The sequence below is a fragment of the Buceros rhinoceros genome, unplaced genomic scaffold (genome assembly GCF_000710305.1).
Source record: "Buceros rhinoceros silvestris isolate BGI_N320 unplaced genomic scaffold, ASM71030v1 scaffold3730, whole genome shotgun sequence".
In the NCBI taxonomy this organism is placed as follows: domain Eukaryota; kingdom Metazoa; phylum Chordata; class Aves; order Bucerotiformes; family Bucerotidae; genus Buceros; species Buceros rhinoceros.
Window position 1 is genome coordinate 5,480 of NW_010391126.1, and position 19,571 is coordinate 25,050.

Genomic DNA, 19,571 nt, shown 5'->3' on the forward strand with positions numbered 1-19,571 from the left:
AGCATCATCTAGTGTTCACACACCCCCAATCTGGCTATGTAAATGAAGTCTTGAGGTCCTAATTTAATTTACAGAATTACTGCAGCAGGCTTGTGAGGACATGATAGTGCCCCGTATCATGACAACAACATATAGGTATGGCTGTTTAGATAGGACCTGAACAGTGTTACAACCAGGTTACTGAACTTCCCCCAACTTGGATTCTTTCTTAAGTTATAGTCATATTAAATAATGGATTACAACACCTCACAGATTCATCTGTGAAGAAGGAGTGTGTGTGCTAGAGGTTAATGGGGACAATGGAGGGAGCACTAACCCTTCCATTTCCATTGCCTGATTCAATAAATGCTCTTGATTACAAACTGGTCAGAAATGACAGCTCGAGCCCCCATGGCAGCGTGCATCCTAGAAACAGGCGAGATCAAACTACAGTACAGAAAAGGAATGACTAAGGTTACAACGCAATTTGCTGTTAAGGATTTGTCTACTGCAGCTGGGCTACATAACAACAGATTTTGTATTTTTTTACCTCATAATTTGACTTTACCACCTGCCCCTAAAATAAAACCTCACAACACAGAGAAAGCGAATTAATTAACTTCTCCCCACTGCTACTTTACTGCTATTACTGCTGGTGGTTTTGCTTCCATGTTTTCAGAAGATCAGTTGCCAGCTGTGAGATGTGCTGCCAGGCAAACTCGACGTGGGTGGATTCCACTGTGCGGGCGCAAATAGCAAAACGTAGCACAAATTTCTCTCGCAGGTGGCACGGGACCAGATGAATCTTCTTGGCCTCATTTATGTTTTTAAGAAGCTCTTTATTTAGTTCATTTGAGCCCTGAAATTATTGTAATTCAATGGTTACAGTGATGAATTTCAGAAGCAAGTTTGGAATACGTAAATCCCACCAAGCAGCTAAGCCCAAGTACCACCAGTAACACGCAGCCTCATGTCTCAGTGCTTTGCCATCAAAGGATTACAAAAAGATGACGGCACAAGAGATAATGTTTCAGCTACAAAGAGATTTATGGATTAACTGGGGTTTAGAAGCAGTGTTCACACTGAGGCATTTGTGATAGCTGACTGCTTTTGTGTGACCTAAGGTCATGAGCTAGGTAGCGTCATATGAAAGCATTCACTATTGCATCCATTTCATTACACTTTTCTTAGATCTAATCCGACAAATGTGGAAGTTTTGCAATGAACTATAATAACATTTGTCCAGTCTTAACTTAAGCATGGCAGCCGTGAGAGAATATGAAGATGGAAATCTTACAATAAATTAAGACATAGTTAAGGAAATGTATCCCTGGCATAAGTAAGTCTCGTACTATCAGTAGAAACCCTAAGAAAGTGTTTGCCTCAAGTTCTGTAGAAAGTATCCATCACAGAATCCTACAAAGCGGGTGTTTTTTTGTGGGGTGTGTGTTTGGAAAGCTGATAAACTGACCCTCCCACTGGAAGTAAACAGTCTTCTACATTCTGGGAAACAAAGATAAAAATGTTAAGTATCTTGCAAAAGGTCAGAGGGATTCTACATGCATTCAGTGCTGAATTTTATCTCCTTCTAGTGTTCTTCATTCTCCTTGTGTTCAAATAGCGAATGTGAGGATTTCCCCTAGAGCGGCTGTATGCCCTTAAATACAAATCTCTAAAGACATAGGACTGCATGGAGGAGTACTGCTTCTTTTGCAGGTTCAGCTAATGTTGAATCAATGTTTTTTTCAAATCAGCATTTTAAAATAAAAGATCTCATCCGATTTTCAAAAACAGTAGCAAATCACTTTAAATGAAAACAATGGAAGAAGGGATCCCAAAAACCTTGGGGTTTTTGTCTGATTCAGCAACGGTGAATGAAGTGCTAGCTGTGTATCTTTGACAGTCTATTACCCAAATAAAGTCTGTCTAACTTTTACACCACAAGGGATGGCTTCGGTTTTGCTGGGCAGTTTGCTGTAATAGCTTAGGATATACCATGTTGATGTTGAGTGCTATAATTTTATTCTTTGGGGAAGTATCCTATTGTACTGCCTTTATTCATTCTATTACACTGCTGGTAGCACCGAATTGCAAGACATGCAAGGAGCACCTGGGCTTTAACTGCGGTGTTCCCTTACTGAGCACCGACCGTGGTAAAAGAGTCACAAATAGACAAATCCGTTCAGCAGCTGTTTTGTTACTGTAGTGGCACAGATCTTCTAAACATGCAGATCAGAAATCATGTTCTTTCAAATCTGTGCAGTTATGACTTGCCTGCTGAGCCTTTTCCATATAGAAAAAAAGCATAAGAGAGACACAGTTTCCCACTGGCACTGAGGATAAATGTATTATTCTCATGGTTTGGGATCATATTAAAGACTTTCTGACTTAGCTCAAGATATTAGGGAATTTGGACGAGAGCCTGAAATTCATGGCTTAGCCTAAGTATTCTAGGAGATATTTATGCAACTTGAATGCTCCTAACGAAGGAAAGAACCAGCTCCAATGTTTTTTCAAGTCCCCACCCATTATGGGTCAGTCACTGGTGACAATGATACACCGCTTTCTTATCAAAGAAAATGATGATCCTTGCCTTTAGTATGAAATGCACAGCACTCACTTTTAGGCCATACAAGTGGATATATGATGTTCAGTTGCGGGGGAAGGGGGGGGGCAAGAGAAAGATTTATATGTCTTTCTTCTGTTCCACTCTCACAGCTGCACCTAGAAGCTGTTGCGACACTCAAGTGTCACGTCCAATTGAAGTTGATAGTGACTAATCCTTTCCCAGAGCTTTAAGAAGCCAGCTCTGATTAAGTCTGTCAGCTTCAATAAGAGACTATTCTCCCTGCCTTGGAAAAATAACTAGCTTGACATGAATACATCTCCAGACATGACAAGGAGGCAAAAAATTAACCCTTTGACATGATATATTTGATGGAATAGTTATAATCTGAAACTCATAGATTATTAGTCCACCAGGCTCAACAGTGCGAAAGGCAAAAAATTAAAAGTTACACCTAAGCAAACAAAAAAGAAGGAAGAATATTTCATACTTTTATAGCTATGCAGTATTACAGTTCAAGTTCCCTATCCCTAACTACATAAAAGTTACAAGTATCCTACTTCTAAGATGCATTTTAATATGAATTACAGAAATCAGGGGAAGATTTTTGAAAAAGTGAATTAAAAAACAAAGAAAGCTGCCTAAAACAACTGTAAAAATCTTTTCATTTAAAAGCTTTTAGGATTTTTTCCTTTTTTGGTCCAGGAAGGCAAGTGATAGAAACATGGGTGTTTCAACACTGGTTTTCAGCAGAATCACACCTCTTTTCTACAACTTGTCCAAAAGTTTCTTAGCTACATGTCCAATATTTACCTCCTGTTGTAAAATTATCTTTCAATAGATCTGATTTCTCCCTCGGGATCATCAGGGACAGGAGAACAGATGTAGATGAACTACTGGTCTCGTCAAAAGTGACAATTCCCGCGTTGCTGTGCTCTATTTCACCAGGACTGCTTCTTTAAAGTAAGTGTTGAGCACAAACAGCTGTCTCTGGATCTGCAAAACTAGTGTTTTCTTTTGTTCCACGTGAGAGAGCAAATTACAACCAACTTCTAGTTACAGAGCAATAAAAGCCACAGAACCTATTCCTCAAAATCTTTTAAAAGTTCTTGTTAGGAAAGAAATTATATTCATGTTTCCACTTACTGTAAAAATGCCATATTCTGTAATCTGTCTGATCCCCTAGCAACAGATCTTTTCTTTCTTTTATTTTAAACAACATAATTTAATTTCTCCATTCCAGACGAATTCACCATTACCTTATTGTTAAAGATTTTTACCTTATTATTAGCTCCTTAACAAACTGCATAAACCCAGGTAACTGGGGCAACTGAAAGACTGAGAAAAGAAACTGAAAAGTCGTAATAGCACACTACCCAGAAGGAGCCAAGATGTGCTTGTGAGCCTTCGGAAATGCTGAGAGCTCATTTAGGTATCATGTGAACTAGAAAACACCAGTGCTGCTGTTATTATTGCTTGGTGTTCAGATTCAGTTGTCACAATCCAGCCCTTTAGAGAGGCTTCAGTTGCAAGCTCCTCCACTAAATGAGTTTTTTACCTAAAATAAGACACTGATACCCTTTTAACGTCTGATTAAAAAGCAAGCCCTCCCAACTACTGCAGCTCTTATGCCCCGAGCACAGAGTGAGTTTTCTAGTTTCTGCCAGGCAAGAGCTCTACATCAATGAACTTGGCACTAACAGAGATTTAGGGGAATGAAAGGCCAAGAAGGGCAGAAGAATCATGTTCATTAAAATAAAAGCAGGCCAGGGCCATGGGCAGCTGGGAAGCCGGCCTCCCAAGCAACCTATTCTTAGTGATATCTTGCTCAAATTTGCCCAGTCTGTAGGATTTTATAAATGAAAATTAATTCTTTAAAGAACAAAAAATGTTTACTACACTAATCTTCATCCATGATAGTAATTTTATATAAATATATCATTGGATATTAAATATGTACACATATAAAATTAACTTGACAAGAAACATATAATTCACACACATACACTCACACATCATATACAAATTCCTACAGAAATCTATTAAAACAACCATCTTCATCAAAGCCCATCAAACATAGAATAAAATGGTCATTTTGTGTGACTGGGTAGACAATTTGTTTGCCCTGACTATATATTTCCATATCCTAATATGCTTGAATTTCTCCTAAGCATTTGATTATTTTTTTTTAAATTAAAAAAAGTTTTAAAAAATTAAAAGCATATTAAGTTTTTTTCTTTAATATGCTTTGATCTACTTGGACTCCCTTTACTTTCCTTAAAAAATAGTTAAGTGTATTAACTACAAAGACTACATTCACTTGCAGGTTATTGTATTGCTATAAAACATGACAGAAGAAACAGGAGGTCGTAGCTGCCTTACCTTCAGCCGAAAACAGACTAGTCCCAAGACAACATCAGCACAGATCTCAAATCTTTCATCCTGAAGGACTAAATGTTCAAAGTGATGCGACAGCCTGACATGCTGAGAAAAGAAAGATAGTATCCATGTTGTATAAATTTGATCCATCAAGAGAAAAGATGTGCTAAATTGTTTCCATCCCTAATCTCTCTTTCTCTGTTCTCTCTTCTGATATGTGATAATATTCACATGTTGCCATCTGTTTACGTTAACTTACATCCTGTTTATGACTTCCACAGACCATATTGAGGCGTTACTATATTAGTAGCTCAGCCTGTCTCAGGCAGTACTAGTCTATTTTTTAATGAAACATTTTGCATGGTACTATATGATGCCATATTAATAGTAAATAATTGTAATAATTCTTCTTTAAGTTTTCTACCACTGTCAGTTTTGGCTGGGAATGGCTAAAGAATCCAAAAGTTCTTATAGGGAAAGGGGGAGATGCACAGATACATAAGAGAAAGTGATCACAAATCCAGTGCAAAATAAGCTGGAAAAATACACTTTTTAGAACAGTTCACTTAAAATAACTGTGAAGAAGGGGGGAACTTGCTCACTCTTCTAACCTGAGTGCTCAGGTTCAGTTGAAAAGAAAGATGATCCAGAAAATCGATAGCAAATCTCATCCAACCTGTTTAGAAGTTCCTGGGGAAGAAAGAGTGACACTGGACACCAAGCCAGAGCAATTATTTTGAAGCATAGGAAACCAGTACTCTTCCAGAAGCAAACAAATAGGAAAAGCACCAACAGACACACTAACAACCAGCTGGGGATTCTTAACGTCACTCATACCACGTTTTGCTTTTTTCCGAACAGAAAATGAATTCAAAAGCACTTGGTAAAAAAGAACCCATATCCTCATCAGGCACCTGCAGTACCTTATCCAGTCCCTCTCCCACTGGCTATCATCAGTTTAGTGCTCACTACCCTAAGACAAAAAAAAAAAAAAAGGTAAGACAACAACAGCAACCAGCTATTAGAATTATAGTTTGTCTTCATGCAATAGCCAGTCTACACCAAAAATTATCAGCAACATCTAAAATGATGTTTGAAAGTTCCTTAGCTGTTATATGTTTATGATCGCAAATAATTTTATAAAAATAAACAACTAAGCCCACACCTTTTCCTGCTTTTGCACTTTGCCTTTTTGCAAGTTCAAGGACAGACATCAAACAAAAATGAAACATTTCACTTTGGGACAGGGTTAGATGTGGAAAATTTCATCTCACAGGAGCTTTTTCCAAAAGGGCAAGAACAAGGCAAAACAGAAATTACAGAAAAGAAGAAGAAAACATAACAAACCAACACATTTTGCAATCTTAATCATAGCTTTCTGATGTTTGTTTATTTCTTAAAATAGAAAAACAGTGTTTATATTGAATCAAAACATTGCTTCAAAACTATGATACTGGGCATACTGGTACCCTACGCAAGCAGCCAATCTTACTGTTGTTACCACTTCCTCTCTGCTGTTTGTTACATCCATTTATCAACTCCCTCTAAAATTAGAGTGAAAGCTCTTTGAGACAGGAATGAGACCAATAACATGCCCAGCCCTTTCCAAGGCATTTGCGTGTTCTGCTAATATAAACAGCATCAGTTTTCAGCTATGAAAACTGACTAGAAGTAAATGTATACATATAGATTCTTGTATGCATAATTGCATGGAAAATGCATGTGAAATATACATATGTAATGATCTTTTACTGTCTCCTCCTATCCTCATGTTCTGTAGCATGTACTTAACCAAACTGGTGTTTCGGCTCTGCACAATTTCACACTGCATATACTACATCTTGAAAATCAAAGCCATAAAAAAAAGAAAAAACCAACATGTTCAATGAGACGAGGATTTCACAGCTGTTCATCTGAATGTGATCACCAACTGAATTTAATCAAAATTTACCTGGTTAAGATCTGAATAAAACCAAAATTTGAGATCTGGCTTACTGCGGGTAGTTTGTATAAGAGAACACTGAACCCATGCTGTACACTTTATAGCAGGTAATGTCCACTCTTTGCACCAAGGGATTTTTCAGAAATTTGAAAGAAATAAAATCAAGGGGAAAGTAGAGAAACACAAATCATCAAAATTCTGGAAGTATTTTGTATTCTTGTCTAGATGCAAGTACTTTTATCCATAGCGTCTTAACACGTAGCAATAATTTGTAAAGCCACTGGGGGGCACCAAGTGTTTTAGATTGCACAGCACTGGAAAGGCGAGAAAGTGGAGACGTACGCGAGATTTTACCTGTGATGGCTTTGTGTAATACACTTAGCCAAGGCCATGCACCTTTGAACTATAAGCTATTATCCTCAATTCCTTTTACAAAGACTGTTGCAACCAAACATAATGAAATCCAATAAAGTTAAACATGATTAAGTTTAGAAGTTCAAAGTTTGTAAAACTGAGCAACTTTTAGCCATCCCACCTGCCTCCGTGAGCCCACCAGCTGTACCCACACCCTGAATGTGAGCATGGCAATAACCTACATGTGGCTTTAGTGCTTCAGCCTTTCAAGACAGGCAGATAAACTGTGAAAATACAGTCCTGTTTGGAGAACTGCGGGCACTGGGGTAAAAACTGACAAGCTGTTCCCAGTTTTCTGCTGAATGTGCATGTACCAAGCCTGATCTATGCATATTTTAACCCTTGAAAGGCTTTTTGACATTTGTGTCATGTGGTGTCCCTAGCACCATTAACTTAAAGTTGATGTTCAAATATTACTTAAAAAATATTTTTATAACACTTTCATATAATTTAGCGAAAACGTGGACGTACGCAAAGCAACTCACATACCATTTCTAGAAACATCATTTGGACAATCCCTTTATCATGAGGGTGCCCAAAGTGGAATCACATGGACTGTGTTAGTGGCCTGAAAAATCTTGGTATATAGGAATAGAATATCAGCCCTTCTCTTCACAGTGAAATTTAGCAGATTGAAGAAAAGAAGCTTGTAAGGAATTCTTTTATATCAGGTAAATAACCACTGCTCTTCTACAGTGAGAAGGGAAACAAGGCAGGGATCCAATTCATCTGTTATTCAGGATTCAGGGAAATGTCTTACATAATCACTAATAGGAGCGTTTTGTGAGGCATTAAGGTTTTTTAAAAATCTGTATTTGTGTATGTGTAGGTGTGAATATAAATATAAATGCTTCTGCACTGAGGTGTTTAAAATGAAAATTGATTTTTGGGCAAAGTCTTCAAGAAATAAAACAGTTTTTGATTGAAGGGAGCTCCTCTGAAGCATCAGAGTACATTGATATGTATATGCAAATAAGTGTACCTGCCTGGCCTTGACCGTGCTTTTCCTGCTACAGATTTCACCTCTGCCTGCCTTAGCTCACATCCCACTACACTGAAGAAAGAGTTGCCTCAACAGCCGCTCCCCAGTTGAAATGTTATTTCTGGCATTGCTGTTCTGTACAGTTCCAGTCTCTTGGACTCTGCTGTTAATTTTTAATGGAATTCATTATCCTCAGTGAAGAAAGAAGGACACCATGCACTGATTTCTTCTGGTCTTACGAAGGATTCATCTGAGTCAGAATGTTCATGGGGTTCACATACAAAAACATTAACTACTAAATTTTTCAAAAGACTTTTGAGCTCTTTGAGAGGACTTAAACTCACATGGGAGTAATAGATGGTCAAGCAGCTTGCAAATGGGCCTTTTACAGATGGGCCATTTGGCTTTCACATTTATACTCACTCTGAGTGTTTGGAATCAGTCCAGAAGACTGTTCCTGTTGTTGGTTTTGCTGTCTTTGTACATCTCCTCTGTGGCTTTGGGGCTTACCTCCAAAATTTGTATTTTTCTTTCCCCACATCCTTCAGAGATGACTGTCCTCCCTTTTACCACTACTTTAAAACCTATACTTTGAAATAGGTTAATATTACATGATGTGTGGGTAAAGAGTGCATAACTGAAAGGTTTGGAAAACAGAAGAAGTTACTGTATCTAAATCCAAGTCACATTCTCATCCCATAGGCATATTTTAGTTCCTAAATGTATTCCTCAGTAAAGCAAATGCCAGGTTGCAGTGGTTATCTAGTCATTTTGATGCAGAACTTAAGCTGCAAACATAACAAACATCTTTTTCTTAAAACATAATAATAATAAAAGAGAAAAGGAGGAAGGAAGGAAGGAAGGAAGGACGGAAGGAAGGAAGGAAGGAAGGAAGGAAGGAAGGAAGGAAGGAAGGAAGGAAGGAAGGAAGGAAGGAAGGAAGGAAAAGGAAGGAAGGAAGGAAGGAAGGAAAAGAAAGAAAAGAAAGGAAGAAAGAAAGAAAAGAAAGGAAAGAAAGAAAAGAAAGGAAAGAAAGAAAAGAAAGAAAAGAAAGAAAAGAAAGAAAAGAAAGAAAGAAAGGAAGGAGACAAATAATTTTTTGTGGCAGTTTACATCCAGAAAAAAGTTTGTGAAGATAGTTCCAGATATATTTGGTCTTCCATATAGAAGCTTGCTAATCATATAGCAAATAGGGTGGATTCTTGAGGCTATGCAGTGTTTTTCCCCTTTATATTATGTCAGAAGCTCGTCACTACTGAAAATCTCAAATCGCTTTGTAAGTAACACCTGGCTGTGCAGAAGCAGCTTAACCACAAGTCTATAAACACTGGATAAATCTTCCTACAGTTTTCTGTGGCTTAGGAGATGAAGTGTCTTTTTTTCCTAGGTAATAACAACTACACTGGGATTTTTGTGAACTCAGAAAGGAATTGAAACTCTAGGTTCCAAATCTCTCAACAAGGTCCGACCCTGCATCTGAGCGAGATGCCTTAGCTGCTATTACTGTATAGCGTGAACTGCAACAATATGCCCTACACACAGAGATGCTAACGTATGAAAACCGTGTGGTGTATGGTTGCTTGTGACATCCCAAACATAGGCATCCCCTTCCCCAGGTTCCAGCCCAAGGAGCTGTTTCAAACCTCTGCTCTTTTGCCTGATTCTGTGGCCCTTTCCCTGGGGCAAGTCCTTAATGACACAACAGAGAGCACTTCTTCCTGCTTCCCCAGTTCCAGCCATGCTGCTCTTCACTTGAAGGTTGCAATTCCTGCTTCTGCTACTGTTCCCAGGTCACTTATTCTACCTGTGTCCGCTGTATCATCCACTGTAATAAACAGAGTTCCAGAAATAATTCTAGCACTACAGGGGGTCCCTTAAAACCCAGCTAAAAGTCCCAAGCGCACAAGATACCGTACCAGCTATATCCTTCAAGGACTGCCTCTGCCAGCAATGGGAATATAAAAGCCGTTATTTGCAAGATGCTACATCATATTTAAAAGAAAACAGCTTTCCAAGGCCAAGCACTGAGATAAGCAATGTTAAAGTGAAATTAACAAATGAAGTTAAATTTCAACTTACTTTTCATTTGGAAACTTGTCTATAGATTTGAAAAGACAAGCCAGCGTCAGGCTGGTTTACATTTTTCATTTCTATACTAGCACAAGAGAAGTCATGACAATGTATCTGTAACCCACAGTAATTCCTGAGAATAGAGGAAAATGTGCAAGATATGAAACACATTTATAATTGTTATTTTGAAGCTACTGATACTTTACCAACATGTCTGCAAACTCGCAAGAGATACCTTAAATTCTGCTAGAGTAGGGAGCAAATGAAATGCAATTTTCTTGAAATTTAACAGAGAATTTCTGGAGATAGAAATAAATTTTTTTTAAAAAAAGCTGATTTGGAACCCACTGATTTTAATCTGCATTCATCTTGGGGTGAGGGGGTGGCAAGGAGGAACTAACTTAATGGTTCCAGTTTGACAGATCTATACCAGTGAACCAATTTCTGCACTTAATTACCCTTCTTTCCCTTTCAAAGTTGCAAACACAAGGTCGTAACTTATTTTTCTCTGTATACCCAGGAACAATTGAGTCCTTAATGAGATATTAAACATACACACTCAGTTCAACAAGCCCTTGAAAACCTATCTGTCTTATTACCTTTACAAATTAGGGGACATATTAGGTTTTATTTTGGAGTCAGTATCTTTAAGAAAAGATTGATTTGCCTAGCCTTCCTGAACTGCTTTCTCACAGAAAATTTAAAAATTTGGTCTTTAGCTGGGAATATAGGAAGACAAGCACTTTTTGGCTGGACAGTCAGGGAAACGTCTGGAAAAGAAGGAACTACTTGAAAGTAAATAGTGACCTGTGGTAATCCGCCTGATAAAAGGTCATGTAATTGATGTGAGGCTTCCAACTCTCTATTTTCCCAGTAAGAGATATAGCCTTATTTTAAAAATTGGCATTCTACTGAAATAATTGCAATTGCCAGACATAAAACCCGAGAGAGACTCCCACTAGAAACTGTAATGGTAGCCTAGTAAAGTGGTAACAAACTTTGCACCAATTTTTCATCAGAAGGATTTCCATTAGAATCAGATTGCTACAAGCATGACAGAACATCAGGACTGACACTGTTGCCAAAATTTATTTCTGAAAGCCTCATTAAGGATAAAAATCCAATTTTGATATTTGTAGAGTCAGTTGAATAGTATAGTCTGATAAAAATGAGAAGCAGAGGGTACCCTCCATTGCAGAACCTTCGCAAATCGAAAGAGACTTCCTCATGCAGTTATTTTACAACAGTGGAAAAAGGCTTTCTTAGGCTTTCTAAATTAATGTTTAGTACCACAACAGAAAGGAATGTGTGTCTGCAGGGAGTTTGGTACGCTAGACCAGACCCTTAGCTAATGGACATTTTTGTAAATATTTAGAGCCAAGTCATGGATCTCCCCTTGCTAGAAGCTTCCCTAAACTTCATAAAGATGAAAGGCATGCTTTGATTTGACTTTTACTGCCACAGAAGAAGTATATATATAATTTAGACTTGTGCCAGATGTGGGGTTTTATGATTAAAGACACCCCTTCCTTTTACATCAAGAATAAACTTAGTACTTATTCATAACAATGCTGACAAACTGTAAATTGTATGCATTCTCTCTTTTAAAAAAAATATGTATTTTAAACAGGAAACAAGCCGCAGAGGTAGTCGTGCCCAATAAGTTACTGTATCCCTAATCATAATCTAATCATGCTATCAATGCATGCACAATAATAAAATAAAGAAGTAATGAATAAACATGTTTTTTCACAATAAATTAATTTGAGAGGGAACTATGGGCCTACATTGTAGAAAATCCCTAAAGATTAACACAAAATGGATGACAGGTTTGATCCTGCCATGATGTGAAATTGTGACAATACATGCAGCAAATGAGCAGCTGTCTAAAAGCTGTAGCCTGTGCTTTCTGATGTGTACAGAAGTCATGGAAAGTAGATAGACAGCCAGCTCATTTCCCCTTGCCGTCCCACCACAGATTACCCAAGAAAGCAAATTCCAGTCACCTTGCGGATGTACTTCTGCAGTCCCGTGACCCCATACATCCTCATCACGAACCAGAGCTTCAGGGAGCGGAACCTCCTGCCCAGGGGGATTTGCCAGTGCTGCAAGCCAGGGAGAAGGGAAGGCACCGACATTAGTAGTCACCATTGCTGTGATACTGCAGAAATTGAACGTTGTGCAACGACCTCGAGGTGTACCACACTGCCACATCCTACAGGCAGTTGCTAGAGGTGCGTCAAATAACAGTAGAAATATCTTCCTGGTTAAGGCCCTGCTGTGAATATTTAATACTCAAAATTTTCAAATTAAAATTGGAAAAGGAGGTTGGTGTCAGAATGGGAAGGTCTCAAGGGTTCTTCATGCATTCTGAATTCTCCTTCAAGGTTTTAGAAAAATAAGTATCTTAGAAGCTCATGTACATTGGCTTGTTTTCGGTTGTGGGGCTAGCATCTACAATGACAGTCCCATTTTCCATTTCAAAACAATGGTGTTCTATTGGTTAAAGATTAAAACACATATGCATAAAAAAAAAAAAGTATTCTTCACTATAAGGAAAAAATCTTTCTACTATCTAAACCTTGAGATATTGCACATGCAAGACAATTTCTGCCTTTACACAACTTTTTTCAAAGAATAGAGTTTAAAGTTTCAGCTTGAGGAACATTAAAAATTTAGCAAGCTGCATCCTTCTTGGAAAGAAACATAAGGTTTTGACATTATGATAGTAACAGAAAATAAAAGTCCTGAATATATCACAAGTAATAGTAATAATTAATAAATTAATACTGTACTTACCCGATAATCTGTTATAAGGCCTGGAAGTTAAAGAAAAAATGTTCACATTCCTTCATCACAACAGCCAAAGCCTTCAATCATTCTACTGTTATTGAAAAACCTGTATCTTAGCTATCCTGTATGTTTGTTGCAAACTTCAGCATCATTAGTGTCTACAGGACCACTACATATCTAGTAGGATGCTTGGCAGCATGCTAAATGAAGGTGCTTGTAATAAGCTTCATTCCTTAGCTAGTCAGAATAAACAGCTTACAGGAGAAGAAACACAATTTTTCTTTCTGTTATACTGCAGATACTGTGGAGATGATGGACTAAAGACTATAGATAAAATGGCTATTATTAATTTTGTTTTTAAAAGTTTGCAGAATTCCCAAATGCTCTTCATCACCCATTCTCTGCTGTGAAATGTCACCACCTTTACCCTAGTGAACAGGTAACACTTTTTAAAATAATCCATTTCTAACTACCTTTTATTCTCATTCATATATTTGTTGCTAAGTCTTCAGCATGTCTATTAAGTGACTGGAAAATTTGACCTCTTCCTCAGAATTGATCTCTTCCTGCTTGGAAAATAGTATTCTGCATTTTTTATGGCTTTTAATCTGATGTAGTGAGAGCCCCTTAGAAATGGATTGACTAAGCCCCAGTGCAGTCCAGGCAGGCAAAGTAAGGGGCCGTATTCGTTATCTTTTATATACGCACAGAGAGGCATCTACCTTTTCTTTGAATCAGATAATAAAACTGATTTCACAGTAAAGGAAACTGTAACATAAAACTGGATTACTTGCAGTAAGCCAGGGATAGAAGTTAAACTGATGTAAATCATTAGGAAAATGTGGAAGCACCTGCTTAGCTTTCTTATTCTGCTTTTTACTCTGCAGTGGAGTATAAGCTTCACAGGAAATTATGTACTTAAATTCCATGGGAAAGTGCTGTCTAAGTGCTCCTGGAACTGTGAACTGCAAGGTACTATAAAGAACTGTACCTTCTGAATTTGACCAATCTGTCATTTACATAATCCTCCCCCTTTATATTTTAAAGGAGTTAAAACAAAAGGCTCAATTTCCTGTGTAACATGCTCTCTTGCAGATGTTCTCTCTTCTATGGAGCCAAAACACAGGAAAAACCATAGTCCTTCCTCCCTGCAACATAGAGTCATTCGGTTCTTTAACCTGTTACTAGGTTATTTTCCATATGAAAAAAAAAAAAACCACAATGATCAACAATTTTTAACCTGTTCCTGGAGCTCAGGAAATGAACATGGATGTCTCAGCTGGGCAGTGAGGTAATGTGATAACATTCATACTCTTCTGCATTGCAGCAGACATTTTTCTTTGATAGCTCCAAGACTGGTAGCAAAGAGAGTGAAGAAACTGGTGATAAATAATCCTATGCTCCTGTAAGGGGCTATGTCTAATGATCCACAACAATGCCTTTCACAAGCTGTGACACAGAATACAGTCAATGATTAGTCCTTGATTACAAGCCTTAGTCTTACATCTGTATTTAACCAGGAGGAATTGCATTGTGGGAGCTTACATGGTGTTCACAATAGAGTATAAAGCTGCATTCTTCGAACACTGCCATTAGGATTTGACCTATATCCTGGGTTGCCAGGCAAGCTAGTTAGTTTGCATCACCTGGTGTGGTGATGCAAATCACATAAAATTATAATTCATGACAAAATAAAGACTTTCCCCTTGGGGGCACACAAATTGCCATATGGTTATTAAGAGTAATTGCTCATAGATATAGACATTTTTCCACTCGCTTAAATTCTTGAGTGGGAGACGAGCTAATTCAAAAATGCTACTTCATTTGCCTTGTACACCATTATGGGAATTCTGAGACATGCTCAGAAAATAAGGCCCTCCACTAGGCAAGTCATATTTCCAGGAGCATCAACATCCCATAAATCACACAGGGATCAATAGGGACTATCATCTTTGCCAATTTGACTATGTTTATTGATGGCCTAAGTGTGGATTGGACTTAACATTTTAACTAGAGGCATTTGGATTTGAAAAGTGTTGTCCAGCTCCTTGGAAAAATGGTATCCCATGGAAATAGAGCATAGCAAAATTCAGTGTCCCTAGACTGCTAGTAGCCAGCTGATCTCTCTGAAGTCATTATGTCCAGATCACAGAACATGCTATCACAGCTTCTGAAAGCAAGACAAAACAAGTTATTATCCAACACGGGAGATGAAGTCTTCAGGTCAGCTAGGTGGCTTCGCTGAAAGTACCTGGTTTTAAGAAAGGTTTGATTTTCTTCCAGTTTTTTTTTAAACTGGGGAAGACCCAAGGTTCTCATATCAGCACTCTCAGGTGTCATAACATATTGTCACTTTTGTTAAGGTTGGATTTTTTCTCCTGAAGACAAATACTTTTCATGCCCGTTAAGTAAAAGCTAGTGACTTAAGTGTATTTGCTATAACTTGTATTTTTAATTTAAAAGGGAAAAAACCCAGCATATATTTTTTTCTTAACAATTCTAGACTTTGGAGTGTGAGCCTCAGCTCCAAAGTTACTGCATTTTCCTGCTTATTACACTGTTCTGTATTTGCATTGCTTGAAATGTAGAAAAGGAATAAAATGCAAAATTTCGGCCAGTTCAGGAATAACACACAGGAATCCGTTTTTCCTAGGCCTTTTTCACCAGTGATGGAATTCTGGATGGTATTAATTTAATTGTCAATGAATTCATAGCCATAACAGAGAGAAGCTAAAAGTACTCAGGATTCAGTTCTGAAGACACATCAGCACCAGCAATTCCAGGAAAAATATGAGATCAGGTAAATGGTAAGGCCATCTACATGTGAGTGACCCTCTTGAGGAAGTTATGACAGAACTTGCATCACATGTTGACACTGCACTGCTGTGACCTTCTTCGCAATTAATCAGTTAATAACTGACTGTAAAAACAGGCTTCAGGATGGCAAATGCCACTTTGCAGTTGCTAGGTACGTGCAAGGAGCAGCACTAATCCATTAAGGAGCTTTGTACATGGTCTAAGATTTGTAAGTTATTTGTAAGCATTTTGTGAAGAGCTTTCATAAGCATTTTGTACAAGACAGATAGATAGCCTGCACTTAACCACCTTCTCTACCATCAATGTAAGAATGCAAGCAACAGGACAATGTCCCAAATAGCTATCACTCAAAACAGGGCATGGATATCAAACACAGCTCACCCCTTCTTTGCAGCTCCACAGGGTGTTTGCTACTGGCATGGGTTTTTGAAAATCTGAGTCAGAGCTTGCACAAACAGCTAAGAAAAAAGGTCACAGACTTCAGAAACTTTAAAAAAACCCCTAGATCTTGAAAACATTGTGGAGAAAGGTATGTTGGGGAAGGCAGGTTAAGGGATTTGATACACAGCACCCAATAATGTGCATGTGACTGCCAAAAGATCATTACAAATCTTCTCAACACTCCTACAAAAAGCCAGTGGTAAGTCTGGAGCTGGGGAAATCCTAATACAAAAGTATTAATGTAATGCTTTATAACATGGCTTTCCCTCAATTTCTTTTTATACTAACTAAAATCTCACTAGACATGTGTTTGCACTTTAATAAGCTTAACTCCCTAGGGCACTCCAAAAATGGAAATAGGATTCTAAACAAGTTAGGTAGTTTTACAAATTCCAGTTTTCATCTTCAGTCATTTTTTCCATTAAATATCAGAGTGCAAACAAAATAATAAGAATCTCATTTAATTATAAAATTACCAGAATCTTGATGGGGATGCTGCAGGTAAAGAGGTTCTAATTTAAAGGCATCTGTTACATCTGATCTTTTTTTCACCCTGTACAAATAAGAAAGAAATCAATTTGAGAAATTAAAGAATTAAAATTTAAGGGATTAAATTTCCACAAGAAGTGAAGGCAAATTGAATGTGTTTAAACTGGCATATTTCCTGAGCACAGCCTGTGCCATTTCCAGTGCTTTTTCACAGACATATCAGTACTGTACTTTCAACTAGTTAAGTGTAAGGCTCAGCAAGAACGGGCAGCATGACTTCATGACTGCATATTTAAAAACAGACAAGAAACAGACACAGAAGATCTTTTTATGGTGATAGACACTCACTCCAGAATGAGAGACTAGCTGAAGCAATGTTAATGTTTGCAGTCAACAGAAGTTGCCTTGAAATTACTGCCATACAAAGCTGTGTGGGAAGAATTGTGGTTTCCTTAGACACCGTGCACAACTGTGGTGAGGCTTTGTGGATGATGGCCACTGTCTCTCCACGCTGTCTGTGGTGGTGAAAGCAGCAGCCACTGGCAGGGACAAGCCACCCAGTCCAGACTCAGGCTTCCCTCTTGGACCACCCTTCCCTTAGCTGGATCCCACATACAATTACTGACAGACTTACTACAGCACAACGTAAAACTGAGAACCATACCTTACTGTTGCAAGCTAGTGGGTAGTGTGATGGGACTGAGGGTCAAAAGCCAATGTGTTCCTTTTAGAGAGAATGAGCTATGATTTGCCAGTGGGTAATAACAAGATTTCCCTGGATTATGCTTCAGTCTATGTGTAAAACTGACTCACCTCCAGAAATGTTGGGATTTATAGATGCAGAAGAAGAAGAAACCAGAAAGCAAAAAGGGAAAGATGTTTATAGATCTTGTATTAGGCCAATACATTACAAAGTAAGCAATAATTATGTCAAGACAGGGACACTGTAAATGATGAAAGTCCAAACCTTTTATGATTTTCTGTACATCTTTTTCTTTCTTTTTAAAATATTTTCATGTAAAATGGTAAATTTCTAGGTAAAAATCTAATTTCCAGTATTTTAGTGTGTATGTATAAATGCACAGGCTAGTACATACTCCCCCCACTCTCACCCACATCCAGGCTGTGCTCATAAAACATCTTATTCAAACAAACAAAAAGCCATTCTCTCACTAATGGTCAGGAAAGCACCAAGATTAACAGTTAAGTACTTGCCTTCAGGTATGAAAAGTATACAGCTGAAGATAAGTAAGCTTATGCACATGAAAAATAGTAAAAGATATTCAGAATGCTCTCAATAAAAACAATGAATAACCTATTTGTGTGCCGGAAATGTCTCATGGGCAGAAGGAAGGAACTATTAACTGAAAGCAAGTTTAATTAGGGTCAATATTTTTAACAAACCCTGTTGTTTTACTGTAGTTTATTTGATACATTTGATTACTGTGATATATTCGTGTTTCTGTAGCTCATTCTGTATTCAACTGACCCAAGTTACAAGCAGCATCCTTAGTTGTCTTGTGAGAGCTTCATTTCTTCTCCTGTAATATGCTGTGCTGAGCAATGGAACAGACAACTATTCTGCAGCAGCATCTAGCTTAGAAGATATAAAAAATCCGACACCTTGTACTTCCTTGGTGATATTCCTGCCTTTTTAAAAGATGGCGTCTGTTCCATCTGGGGACTTAACAGGTCTTTATCTGGTAGCCATAAAAAACTATCTAAAAGGATTACTAAAATAAATCCAAAGCCTAGACATCAATGTATACGAACCAGCTGAGTTGCACCTAGACACCATGTCTAGGTTTCACCCTATGTATTTAAACTTCTTTGCAGTAAGTGCTTGTGTGGTCTGGTAACGGATAGAAGTTGTATTCTTACATTTTTTTGCAAATATCCCTGGCTGACTGAAGAATTGCAAGTATATATTTCAAAAATGGCACTGAAAAACCAGAGCTTTTTTAAGGCTTGATGTTAGTCTAATAGATCAACTGAGATCTTGCTTGAGTGGCACAGATTCACAGATTAAATACTCATGATACAAAATACACAACAGAAATCCTGGTGACTAAAGTAGTGAAAAATCTGTGAAAAGTGACTTGTTGGATTGCACATTTGCAGCTTTTAACAGCCCCACCCTATTCTGTCCGTTTTAAATGATAGGTACAATAACCAAAAAGGTGACTTAGTATTTTAAACCAACAGGAAAATTTCATTTCCATCTACAGAGAAGCATTTCCTGTAACACCTTCCTTCCAAACATTAAAACAACCTTTCCAAGCAAAACACTTAAATCCTCTAAAGAGAAACAGAAAAGCAAAACTATTAAGACTTTGCAAGATTATTACTTTCACTTTCTCTGAAAGAAGACACTTCTTCCTATTTTATAATATTGCAGAGTACCAATTAAACAAGTCAGGAAAAACTGACTGGTAGTTTCAAGGCACAGACTCTAAAGGACCCTAACATTTGAACATGGAGTATACACTCCTCTCGGAGTGGCTATATTAAATTCCTTTTTATAGGAAATCGACTGCTCTTTTCTGTACCCTGGGAAGTCTGAGACTATTTGACAAAACATTTCTAATGAAATTGCCTCCAAATCCCAAATGACAACAGTGTTACATATTGCACTGAGCAGTTAAATAATCACAGTACAGATCTACTGGCTGGATTATCTTAATCAACTTACTTCCAGG

The 19,571-nt window shown here is 37.8% G+C and overlaps 1 protein-coding gene across 5 annotated transcripts in view; it reads right to left on the reverse strand.

Moving 5' to 3' along the window:
* Window positions 1-418: 418 nt before the first annotated feature.
* Window positions 419-19,571, reverse strand: part of DDC (dopa decarboxylase (aromatic L-amino acid decarboxylase)) — a 48,043-nt gene continuing 28,890 nt past the window's right edge. For all 5 annotated transcript variants that reach the window (XM_010140175.1, XM_010140158.1, XM_010140182.1 and 2 more), the window contains 5 exons: window positions 16,860-16,936; window positions 13,132-13,151; window positions 12,339-12,437; window positions 4,928-5,029; window positions 419-838 (listed from right to left, as the gene is read on the reverse strand). In XM_010140175.1, the coding sequence (XP_010138477.1) occupies window positions 626-838; window positions 4,928-5,029; window positions 12,339-12,437; window positions 13,132-13,151; window positions 16,860-16,936 (511 nt within the window). In that variant the 3' untranslated portion in view covers window positions 419-625. The remainder of the gene's footprint in view (window positions 839-4,927; window positions 5,030-12,338; window positions 12,438-13,131; window positions 13,152-16,859; window positions 16,937-19,571) is intronic.